Here is a 12439-nt window from a genome sequence, read left to right on the forward strand (position 1 = left end):
GAACAAAAATATGTAATCATAAGAAAGAGGTAAAGATTCAAAATTTAAAAAAAAAAAAAAAAAAAGGATATATGTCCATCCATCTCGTCTCTCATCCCCTCATTTTATTTTCCCTTTATTGGGTTTTTGCACGCTCGTATGCCAGTATGTCTGTGTATGTCTGTCCAATTCAGACACACATACGATCCCAAAAAAATTTACAAAAATCAAAAAGCCTGCCTCACGCCTCAAGTTCATTAATCCGAACCTTCAGATACTCAAAAGTCGATAGGAGGATCATATTCTGAAACGCGGTGCGTGCAATCGAGACCGACATACCCTTGTACATCGACGAGCGCGCCGCAGCCATTGAGGCCTCGCCGATCTCCTTGGACTTGCCCAGCAGAATACTCTGCGCCCGTGTCTTTTTGGTGTCTAAAGTGTATGTCTAGATACAGATAAAGATGAAGAGATTAGTAGTCTAGTTTAATATAAAACACAAGAGATAGAATCTACTCACGCATATCCAAGGGATAATCCCCGATAACGCCCCTGCGGCCATCGGCGCACCAAAGGGCGATTGGTGGTCCCCCAGAAATGTCGAGATGAGCTGTTTAGCCGTCTCGTAGATGCCAAAATAGAGGCCAGTGCCGATCGTGTCGCGCAGTGCGTGCAGGCGGACTCCCGTATACAGGCCGCGGTAGCCATGTCGGGAGACGATTTGTTTTATGGCGTCAATGGTGCCTAGGCGGGGCATGTTGCGGAGGGACGTGTGGTGGTTAGTGGCCGTCCCAGCTATGGCGTGCGATCTGTTGGCCATGAGGACGGAAGTTTGAACAACGTTCTTGGCTAGTTCGAAGGGACCTGTGGAGGGGACAGTGTTTAGAATGCGGGTAGTGGCTTACATTGTATAAAAAAAGAGCTAAAAAAAAAACAAACTTGAGAGTGCTTACATGCAAGAGGCGTGGCGGCAAGTCCAGCAACCATTCCAGCTATTGTAAAACAAGTCACAGTGGAGAATGTGGGGAGGCTTCCTGGTGTATTATACAGCACCAGCGGCGCTTCTCCGGTGGTTCTCTCAAAGGCATCGGAGATCGCGTATTTGGCCTTTTGGTACACCGAAAAGTTTGTAACGCGGACAAACGTAACGCTGACCATGGGCGGTAAAGCTCCTGTGTGTAGCATTTGCGAAGAAAGCATTTAGTTTCTTCCTTTGGGAAACCAACAAATTTATTCAAATTCTATGGCTACAATACAAGGTGGACAAACAAACCTGCAGTATATCCTCTAAAGCCCTCCGTGCGCCATATATAGCGGGCACAGTCGGTTAGGCCTCGAAAATCATGTCTAAAGAATATGAGATAACAAGTAGTTAGATTTCGGCATAGTACTAAATGTACTAGAAAAAAAAAAAGGAAGAGTAAAAAAGGAAGCAAGGACAGTCTAAGGGGGTCCGAAATACTGACGTTTGCATGCGAGTTTTAAGGTTTTCCAGCGGCGTCTAGAAAACACAAGAGGGAGTCAATTTATCGAAGTGATGACCTTTTCCATGACGCAAAGTTTATTCGCAAGAAACACACGAGATTAGCAATCATACCACAGAAAGCGTTGCAAAGAGCGTCGACGCCGCAGAGGCAGCCTGCGTACGGTACTGCTTCAACAATCGGTTTCTCGTAGGTTCGTCCATATTCCAAAAGCCACGGGGCATAGCAGCGTGTGAAGTTGAGGACGAGGCTACGGCAATAGAAGAGGGTAAGGAGTGGCGAGCTGTAGGTGCAGATGCAGATGGGGAGGACGAAGAAGGCAGAGACGAAGACAACTGCGATGACGAAGAGGCGATACCAGGGGCTGAGGTGATGGTGGCATTGTTGATGCTCTTCTGGCGTTGTTGATTTTGTTGCTGCTGCTGCTGCTGTTGTTGTTGCTGTTGCTGCTGTTGCTGCTGCTGCTGTTGTTGTAGTGATGGCATCATTCTGATTCGCTCCTTTGTGTATGTAAATGTTGTGTCTGTCGTCGTCGCCGAATTTTGTTCTAGTCGCAGCTGACCATTTCAGGGTCATGGACTGGGGAATCCGATGGAACGCAAAGTGGCCTCTCAGCAAAAGAAGTGAGCAGACCTCTCAGCGTCCCACAACTGTCCATTGAGGGTACTGGCGACCAGCTCTTGGTTGGGCAAACAGTGTCCAATCTCCCAAGAATGCAACGGAGGCAGAGGTGGAATCGGCTCCGGAACGTGAAGAAGGATATCCCCGAATTCGATTACCAGAAATAATCGAGATATATACGGTATATACCTAGGCGTAAGTAGAAGCTCTAATGGCTGGCGGAGGGTTGTTCCTGGAGGTCAGAGAGCAGAGATGGCGAAGGTGGAATCTGAGCACGACAATTCAGTCAATGGAAGAGATTCCGCAGAGACATCGAGTCAGGAAGCAAATGGAGAGGTTTAGAAAAGAATATACATACGAGGTTATGGCGTTGGCGAGGGAGGGGTACCTGTAGACGGGTAGAGAGGTAGGTAGATAAGGTAACCATTAGTGGGGGAAGTAAGGAACGGGATCTGCCCGCATCACAGAGCGGATCTGGGAAGTCTGGGGAGACCAGTGGGCAGTTTTGAGAACGACAATAGACACGCTCCTTTCCCAAGCAGCCACCCCGGCCAGCAGAGGGGTGTTCCGACAAAGACAACAAGGAGGTGAGTATAGGAATGAGAAGGGAGAGGAAGTGGAAATGGAAGTGGAAGTGGGATTCCTTCCACCAGACAGCCAGCTTGGTTGACGGGGGATGGAGCACCCTAGCCCCAATCCGGCTAGTGCGCATTGGGCCTGGACCTCTAGCCCGGCAATAGCCAATCATATCGCACACATATACGCCACTTACTTGCTTAATACCTTGCACTATTTCCATTTATGTGCTAGTGGTGTGGCTCTGGGTTGAGTGGCTGTGAGTGGCTGTTGGCAGTTTGCTGAGTCATCCCGCCCGCTGAACCTCGTCCTGGTTGGCTGGGCCGTTACCACTCTTGCCGTTGGACGTGTGTTTCGCTTCTGCTATGGATGCACGTACTGTTAGCACATGCTCTCTCGTCTGCCAACTTCCGTTTCCCTGTCACTATCCCTGGAAACATATGGTGTATATCATTGGGGGGGCTAATCTCCGCCTGTACTGCATGCTCTATCTACTACTCCAAAGCTACCCCAACTTCTGGGAACACAATGCCAAACGGCCTTGATCTTAAGAATTCCTACGACCAAAATATTATTGGTGCCGTTCATCGACACCGTTCACTTCTAAAGCGTGGGTTATTAGACAAGCAGGAGCCGAAGCACGCGACCGGTTGAAGCATCAAACTGCACAGTCCGGTGGGACAGTGGTTTTCAAAGAAATAACCCTGCAGCCTTCCCAGGCTAACCATGGGCTAACCATGGGCTAACGTCATTGCAGGGAATCAGGATTGCCATCCCGTCTCAGCCCCTCAAGATTTGCTTCTCTTGGCTCCGCCGAATCAAATGCTTCAGAGAGGCGCTGTCATGCTATGCCAGCAGCATCAAGAGGTTGATACGAGGTAAGGGGGAAAAGGGGAAAGGGACTAGGGGTGAAGGTTGAGGAGGGGAGGCCTATCATCCAATATGGAAACAGGGCTAACTGGAATTCACGAATGACTCAAAGAGGGTGTATGAATGGGATGTGATGTCTTCATGTGAAATGCTGAATAACCGAGCAGGAGATTTAGAATTATTATCGCACCAGGGGCAAAAAGGGAGAAAGAAGCAGGACAAGAAAGAGGCATGTTCCATGAATCCCCAGATATAAATGCTAGCAAAACCAGTATGTTCGGTGATAAGAACAATAACATCAAACCTGTCATCTTGATCTTGAATGTGCATGTTCCTTGCCACTAGAGGAGCTGTTTATTGGCTTCATATAAGAAATTCAAGGGTTGCCACCACCAATTCATCGATACTAGTAACTATACTCAAACAAGAGAGGATGAATAAACCACTGACTATATTGCGACAGAACTCTGTACCCCACAGCCATGGACAGCAGTTCGTGAATGGTCGATATTGGTATCAAGTGCTTTAAAGGTTTTGAAAGGTTTGCTAAATCTTGTCCGAACACATCTCATACGACTCACACCACTATATGATAAAGTAATAGTGTATATAAGGGGCCCTTGCACTGGCTACATCTTCGCTCCAGATACTTTCAATAAAATGTATTATTGAATTTAAAGCAGAAGCGATTCACCACGACCGCAAAAGGCTGGTGATGCCTTGAATAGCAAGTGGAGTGGAAGGCTATATCTACAATACGTAATTTGCCATTACAGCAGAAAGCATCGGGAATTACATGGTCAAAAGTCGAGTAGATTCCATGCCTTTCATGGCATGAGACTCTTCTCTTTTTCTGAGTATCAATTCCTTATACTGTGGGCGTCGGTGCTACTGTTTCGCATTCGATACAAAGGAGACGTTCCTCCACACATCATCAGAAGATGCAGCTGTGGGAAGATCTGGCCAATTATCCAGGACTGCAGGCAGGTAACTCCTAATAACTTCTAGTATGACAAATGCTGTTCATAGATACAGACCATGATGAGTCGTCAAGAGCCGATATCAATCATCATGAAAGGGACTAAACCCTCTCCGGCAAGGCGCCCTGGCTCTGATCCGAGGCACCGAGGAATCAGCAAAGGGCGGTTGCGGCTCCCCGCAACAGCTCTCTCAGCTCCACCAGGCGAGGGCTATCCCGAGCACCTAGCTGCCCGGGGACATAAATACCCACCGCATGCTCTTGTCCGCACTGGTTGCTTTGCTTTTTGAAATGATCTGTTTCATTGAATCTACGGTCCTTGATTTCATCTCTTCAGCAAGAAATCTCGACCCGTAAGTAACCAGCGTCCAACTCTTCAACTCAAGGGAGACTCCTGGCTAACTCGGCAAATATGCTAGCTTAATAATAATAACTATAACATACATCATTTGTCATTTGCATCATTTTATTCGTATAAAAATATAGCAAAATGGCCAAAAAACAAATCGGTCCGACCTACGTCCTGGGCGTGGGCATGACGAAGTTCATCAAACCGCGCGGGAAAGTCGACTATCATGAGCTGGGCTTCGAGGCCGGTGTCAAGGCTATGCTGGATGCCCAGATCACTTACGATGATGTCGACCAGGGCGTGGCCTGCTATTGCTACGGAGATTCCACGTGTGGCCAGCGTGTCTTCTACCAGTTCGGCCTCACCAGCATTCCCATCTACAACGTCAACAACAACTGCTCCACCGGCTCGACGGGCCTTGCCATGGCCCGGACGATGGTTGGGCATGGCGCTGCGGACTGCGTGCTCGTCGTGGGCTTTGAGAAGATGAACCCGGGCAGTCTCCAGGCGAACTTCAATGATCGCGCCAACCCCACTGGTCTCTTTGGTGAGATGATGGCGGAGACCCGCGGTGTCACAAATGCCCCTGGTGCGGCGCAGATGTTCGGAAATGCTGGTCTAGAGTATATGGAGAAGTGAGTCTACTCCTTCCAGCCTCCTCCCTCCTGATGATACAAAGCCCGCGAGATACTAACATAAACCAACGCGACCCAGATACGGCGCTAAAGCTGAAGACTTCGCGGAAATAGGCCGCATTAACCACGAGCACTCCAAACGAAACCCCTACTCCCAATTCCAACAGGAATACACCCTCGAGCAAATCTCCAACTCCCCCATGATCTTCTACCCGCTCACAAAACTCCAATGCTGCCCAACCTCCGATGGTGGTGCAGCCGCCGTCATTGTCTCCCAAGCCTTCCTCGACGCCCGCCCACACCTCAAGGATCAGGCCATCCTCATCGCCGGCCAGACCCTTGCCACCGACACCCCCTCCGTCTACGACACCAGCTCCATCAGCCTCATGGGCTTCGACATGGCGCGGAAGGCAGCCCGCTCTGCCCTCGCCGAGGCCGGCGTGGATGTCAGGTCCATCAAGGTCTGCGAGCTTCATGACTGCTTCTCAGCCAACGAAATGACAACCATCGACGCCCTGGAACTATCGGAGCCCGGTAAGGCTCATGAGATGGTTCGCCGGGGCGATATCACCTACGGTGGCAAGATGGTGATTAACCCGTCTGGCGGGTTGATTTCCAAGGGCCACCCGCTAGGTGCGACGGGCGTGGCGCAGTGTGCGGAGCTCGTGTGGCATCTACGTGGCTGGGCGAATAACCGCATGGTGAAAGGAACGGATGCGGCGTTGCAGCATAACCTAGGACTCGGGGGTGCAGTGGTGGTTACTGTCTACAAGCGTGCGGACGGCAAGGAGGCGGTCCCCGTTCCCGATGAGGTTGTTGGGAGGATTAATGGGCTGGGGTACAACCCGGCAGTTGTAGCAAAGGGTTTCACTGCCGAGCAGGCGAAGAGTGTTCTGAGCAAGGAGAATTCCAGCAAGTGGGCCATGTCGGATACGCAGGAGAAGGTTATTGCGCGGTTCTAGAGCGCGGGGAGGTTTCATCATCATTACTACTACTAGTATGATTCACCAGGAACCCCTCAGCCGTTGTCTCCGTTTTGTGAGGGAAGATTCTGTCTTGGCCCTGCTATCCCATCGCGGCTTTACAAACCCCTTCTTCGAATTCACGTCTTCTGCCCCGCCCTTTTCCCTCATCATGTATATAGCCATTCTTCTTTTATTTTCATCTGTTTATTACTAGTACTAGTATTTTTTAACGCTCCTAGTCCGCATCAAGGTTTTGTAACTACTAGGACATAACTCCTTATCGAGAGTGGAAACGAATTATGTATATAAAGAGAGAAGGGAAATTATTAACTTTTCCCATCGGGTCTCCATTTTCCATTCAATATTCCTCGAGTGCATAAAACAAACCTAGAATGGATATTTGCAACGTCGGCAATTTGGTCAGTGGGGAATAAAATCGAACTGGTGATAAGACCTGGCGGAACATCGTTTCTCCCCCCGGAGCCAATGAATCGTTTGAAGCTCCAGAGCTTAGAATAAACCTACATCTTACAACTTGTGCTCAATCCTTATTACTTTATTGTATTATGAAGGCTTATTGAATGAATCTGTGTGAGATACTAAGTTTGTTGGAAATTCCATACCAAATTCCTGAAACTCCTACTACATGAGTCCTCCATATGGCTCGTCCTCGCCTGCTCGCCGGGGCTGAAGTGGCCAAGGAGCCCCATTCAGTTTCATTAAAAGGTATGAATACTGGTGGCGGTCCATGCTCGTCGAGTTTGCGCAATTACTGGCTGATATCATAAAATCCAGTTTTACGGTGAGCCTTTCTTCCGGTCCCATTCCCAGCTCCAAAAAACCAGCTTCCCCGTTTTTATCTCTTGATGTTTATATATTTGTTCCATCTTCTCCGTCCGACCAAAACCAGACTTTCACGACCCTCCCTATCATACCAATATCCGCTCCCGAGTGAAAACGAAAGTGTCCCTCCTCTTAAAGCGTCGCTCAGTTACCCTTCCGATAGCTCTGACAGCCAATTCATTCTCAGCCCAAATGTGAGCTTGTCGACCGCCAAGTCTCCTTCTCTTCTCTGAAGGGCCTTCAACTCTCTAATATTTCGTTGACAGGTTACCCTTCCACCGGCATTTGGATCTGCATACGTGGGGGAAACATTCTCTTGCTCATTATGTGCAAACAATGAACTCCCGCTTGATATCGAAAACCGGGTTGTCAGCTCTGTTCGCATAGTAGCGGAAATGCAGACGCCATCTCAAATCGTTTCTTTGGAGCTTTCCCCGCCAGGAGAAGATTCGGGGTCTGGCGGGCTAGCAAAGTCTCAATCGCTGCAGAAGATAGTCCGTTTCGATTTAAAGGAAGAAGGGAATCATGTTCTTGCAGTCAGCGTTAGTTATACCGAAACCACTCTGGCGCCACAAGGTCAAGAAACCTCTCCTGGTTCCGGCGTTGGTGCCGTACAGGCGGCAAGCGGACGGGTACGCACGTTCCGGAAGCTCTACCAATTCATTGCACAGCCGTGTTTAAGTGTGCGGACAAAGGCGACGGAACTGACACCGCTCGAAGTGGATAATCGAGCGCTTGGCCCCTATGGAAAGGCGCGATTACTGAGATACGCGCTTGAGGCTCAACTGGAGAACGTCGGGGATGGAGCGATATCTCTTGGAGTATGTTCTGTTTGCAAACTTCATATTATTTTCTGCGATTGTGTCCCCTCCTCCCCCACCGTTTATCTGCAATCACGCATGATTAAAATTACCAGCTAATAGTTCATGTGTTTTTTTTTTCTTTTAAGTCTACCACACTCAACCCAAAACCACCTTTCAAGTCCAGGTCGCTAAATTGGGACTTTGAACGATCCGATTCCCTGAAAACGGCCCCACCCATGCTAAAACCTCGTGATGTCCTCCAGGTTGCATTCTTGGTGGAACAAGAACACGGACAGCAGGAGGGCCTTGAAGGTTTGCAAAAGGATATGAATCGAGATGGTCGGACTATTCTTGGACAGCTATCTATCGAATGGAGAGGCAGCATGGGGGATAGAGGGTTTCTAACTACTGGGAATCTTATGACAAAGAGGCGGTAATGTCATAGAATTGACTAATTTTATGGCCGGCTGGTTCGTATATGTCGATCTCTCAGTTGGGGCTTGGGATAAATTAAATGTGCTACGGAGTAGATAGTAGGGACATGTTAACGTAGATTTATACGACGCATTATCCCCGAATGTCCCGAGCTCGGCATGCCGAGTGACTGGCCGTCAAGCTATTAATAAGAACAATAATCCAATCTTTTCCCATTATTAGACCCACACCGCCAAAAAAAAAAAAAAAAAAAAAGGCCCATGCAATAAGAGCTAGCCTCTTACGAGATGTCAAATTTTCAATTTGCACAAGCCCAACCGCATAGCCCATGCCATTCCATTGTAGAGGTTTTGTCCTCTAATTAAGCTAATTTTAGGATTTCTCAGGAAGTCGACTTCTACTGTGTACAGTTACTGACCATGTCCCTCTCTCTCATTGCAATGGCCTGGCTCAGGACATTCACTCTCCTCCTTCGATAACACCATTTCATCAAAGTCGTCTATCTAGTTGCCTTGGATTTTGTGGGCCTCATCCCAAGTGGCAGAGAGACACAGGCGGGCCAGCTTTGGGGCCTCTCCATGGTATAGCCAATCGCATATTCGATAATCCCTTCCTCCCTACCTTCGCTGATAGATGACCATTATATATGTGGTCGCGAAGGGAAAGTTGAAAAATTTGCCGCAACCAGACGCCAATTCGGATGACGAGGTTAGTGCATCTTGTGCGTGCGCTGGGATCCCTAGGATGGCGGTAGGATAATTTGTCGCTACACTGTACATGCACCCATGGTGCCCAGAGGATGCCTTGATATGGTCAAATTTCCGAAATCCTTGTGCTCCAGAACCGGAGCACCATCGCCCCCTTGATGGAGAAGGGTCCTGGTAAACTTTCCACGCGATGTTTTCTCCATTTTGGGGATTTTTTTTTTTATTTTTATTTTTTTCTTCTTGGTGACTCCTCTGGCTTGTGTAAAGAGGGGATATGTAATTCTTTTCTATTTTTCTTCCATGAAACTTGGGTGAAGCGAACCGCACATCAAGAGTAGAATTGAAGTTGAACAAGAGCCCAAGTCAATGATGTTTTGCCCATGCAAGCTAGTATGAAGCCGGAACAGCCTTCCTTCCTCTGGTATCTGAGACAGATGTTATATTCAAGATAGGTAGGGGTAAGATAGCAGATAATATTGCAAACGCAGCAAGGGGGAAGCGAGAGCGGAACTTAAAAGTGGGGAGCTGAAAGACCAGCTCGCATGGGAGGATCTAGATTCAGTTAATATCTCGAAATTATTTGGCGAAAAATAAGATAAAGAAAAAATAAAAGATGAGAATGTACAGTCCATGCTCAGTGAAGCCCCAGCTCGCCGGTTCTGCTCACTGGAGATATAACCCCTCCCTTGTAACTGTGATAGGGCGGCGTGAGAAAATAGCCTGGCAGTTAGCAGTCCAACTGATGTAACTTGACCTCTGGATAAGCGACCCCACCAAGTCATGCAGGTACACGGCGGGTCTGATAAGCGCAGTGTGGACACGGACACTAAAACGCCATGTCTTATTATTTTTATCTTTGAGATGAGAAAGCCAAACGCCGGACCAAGAAGATCTATATATAGCAGCGGAACAGTGGCCTGAGCAATGGCCCGGACAAAAAGGGGTTGAAATCAAGTGGAGCGATGCGCACAGACAAACAACTGAGGGAGAAAAACAGGAATCAACAAGAGCCGCCAGTGAGGCGCATGCATGTCTTGCAACGTCATGTTCGATGTTGTTGCAGTATTACGGAGGTTAGGGCTGCTATTCCGCACTCGTGGGCACTTTGCTGTTGGCTAGTCAACGTTGTGCTGCAGATACGGCATTTTCTCTGAATAGACGCGTGTTTGGCGACTGAAATGGTAAATACTTTTTCAGTATTTATTTTACCGGGTGTGGGTTGATTGAGGGTTGCTTTCGTGATAGGAGATGTTTCTATTTTCATTGTTGTTTCGAAACATCTGAATTTTCATGGTTCGATGATCTTCAAGCCACGGGTTGCGCCACTCGTAGAATATTGTCTTGAGGCACTTTGCAACTGTGGATAGGAGCTCGGAAACTGACACGAAGGGGGAAAATAAATCAGGATGATTCTTATCGATATGTGGCAGGTATGGCACGCCGCTACAGGTTCTCAGGAACCTGCATTGACTTGCTAGCAGAACCATCTCTACCCATACAGCCATCGATGGTTGTGACCGGTCCCAAAGACAAATACAGTTGTAGGTCGGTCTGTTTGTTTATTGTCATTTCTAATTGCATCGAGGGCTAGTTGGCATTGATAATGTTCTTGTCAGCTTCGGCTGAGAAGGAATCATGGGATCTAAACCTGCACATTTTGTGCATAATGGTGTTCGATGGCCAAGGTTTTAGCGCAAGAGATCTCCTCTGATGGCGTTGCCCCTGAATTATCCGAAGGTTTGCGTTGCTGATTGAGTTCACGGCTCCTGTAACTATATTCATACCAACAATCCTGCGTTTGCATCTTCTGATTTCTGCTTGACTGAGAAGGGAAAGGAGATAGAGAACAGAGCACGGCTTGCATCTTCGAGAATTAACCGCTTAGTTTGTTGAATTTTGTTGGATTGGCAGATAATAAAATCCCAACTCTTCAGCAGCAGACAAGTGGAGCTGACGGCTTCGTTACGAGGTGCTGGGGCACATCTCTATGCATGACATCAAAACATCAAGATCCATTGTTTCCTAACTGAGTGGGATTACTTGCTTCCTTTGATTTGGAACAGCCGAGGACGCGAGGAGTAGCCAGGTTCTCTCCACAGATCGGCCTAGCAAATGCGGGAATCAGTTGCTCATCCCATCGGCGCCACTCATCAACAGTAATGATAGATGTTGCATGTGAACAAGTAGCTGGCATATATATTTACCCCCTCTTGTTTGAATCTATGTTTTCTGTCTTCACCCGTGCATCAGCTCGCAATCAGGCTGCCTTGGGACCCAGGAGTCCGCTCTGACTTGTCCTGCTTCATCATCCAGGGCAACGACCAAAAATGGCAGCATCGAATACGACAGTCCCTTGCGGAATCTGATAGTTAAACGCTAGCTCAGAGCTATCTGGAGTTGTTTCACCAGTCCTCAGGCCAAGGCAAGGAAGTCGACCTTTAGATCTGGCCGAAGGGACTAATTTTTTCTAGTTTGATGTTATTATTATCCGTGGTTTTTCATGCCACAGCTCTCTTTCTGCAACATTAAACCCGGTGGAATATGGTGAACCAGCTTTGGCCAAGTCAAACCTACTAGTAGCATTTCGCAGTATTTGGTTGGAAGCTTTCGCGCTGGGCCACTGGCCAAACAATTGTCTCAACCTTCTGCTGTGTTCTCAATCATTGGTGGCCTCGGGAAGTCCTGTAGCTGTAGAGTCTAACGGCTGATGATAACTATGGTCACCTTGTCCTTGCAGGCAAACTGAAATATACGACATAAGCTACTCGTAAGCCCAGGTCCGACCAAGCAAGGAAAATGCAAGCTGGGAGCCACCCAGGAAATTGGTGTCCGGTTCTCCTTTTATATCAACTTGAACTTATTCGTTATGAAGAGTAGCATGTCAACTGTGGATTGCGGGACAGGTTCTGGAGCAGCTCAATTTCCATACGTAGCCAACGGTGTCCCATTTTATACCAGCTATAATACGTGCAAGGAGTGTAAGCGCAGGATAAGCAATATTCCTAGTAGTCAAGGGTGGGAAAGGATGTTTTAACAAACCAAAACCATGACAAAAATGGAAGCAAAAGCCCCTGCTTTTTGCTTTCCCTCTTGAGTTTTCTTTTCTTTTTTTAACAACGACAGACGACAGCCATAATCCCAGCAGCAGAGAGATGCTAGTGCGCCTGGCGCAGAAGTTAGTTCGCGGGACACC

At 48.1% G+C, this 12439-nt stretch overlaps 4 protein-coding genes across 4 annotated transcripts; 3 read left to right on the forward strand and 1 right to left on the reverse strand.

Annotated features, from left to right (window-relative positions):
- Positions 1 to 220: 220 nt before the first annotated feature.
- On the reverse strand, positions 221 to 1948 carry HCBG_02262 (uncharacterized protein; the record flags this gene model as incomplete). Its single annotated transcript, XM_045429311.1, has 5 exons — positions 221 to 427; positions 500 to 843; positions 1253 to 1326; positions 1446 to 1480; positions 1577 to 1948. The coding sequence occupies 5 exons, from the start codon at positions 1946 to 1948 to the stop codon at positions 221 to 223; spliced, it is 1032 nt and encodes a 343-aa protein (XP_045289206.1).
- A 1240-nt stretch (positions 1949 to 3188) lies between these two features.
- HCBG_02263 (uncharacterized protein) lies at positions 3189 to 3875 on the forward strand (the record flags this gene model as incomplete). The annotated part of the gene is made up of 3 exons (XM_045429312.1): positions 3189 to 3270; positions 3418 to 3538; positions 3707 to 3875. The coding sequence occupies 3 exons, from the start codon at positions 3189 to 3191 to the stop codon at positions 3873 to 3875; spliced, it is 372 nt and encodes a 123-aa protein (XP_045289207.1).
- A 1124-nt stretch (positions 3876 to 4999) lies between these two features.
- Positions 5000 to 6765, forward strand: HCBG_02264 (nonspecific lipid-transfer protein; the record flags this gene model as incomplete). The annotated part of the gene is made up of 2 exons (XM_045429313.1): positions 5000 to 5493; positions 5573 to 6765. 2 exons carry the CDS (start codon positions 5000 to 5002, stop codon positions 6453 to 6455), a joined length of 1377 nt encoding a protein of 458 aa, XP_045289208.1.
- Positions 6766 to 7033: 268 nt separating this feature from the next.
- Positions 7034 to 8770, forward strand: HCBG_02265 (DUF974 domain-containing protein; the record flags this gene model as incomplete). The annotated part of the gene is made up of 5 exons (XM_045429314.1): positions 7034 to 7184; positions 7254 to 7260; positions 7369 to 7495; positions 7568 to 8122; positions 8251 to 8770. 5 exons carry the CDS (start codon positions 7118 to 7120, stop codon positions 8539 to 8541), a joined length of 1047 nt encoding a protein of 348 aa, XP_045289209.1.
- Positions 8771 to 12439: the final 3669 nt, after the last annotated feature.

This window comes from Histoplasma capsulatum (assembly GCF_000150115.1).
Source record: "Histoplasma capsulatum G186AR genomic scaffold supercont2.3, whole genome shotgun sequence".
NCBI classification, from domain to species: Eukaryota; Fungi; Ascomycota; class Eurotiomycetes; order Onygenales; family Ajellomycetaceae; genus Histoplasma; species Histoplasma capsulatum.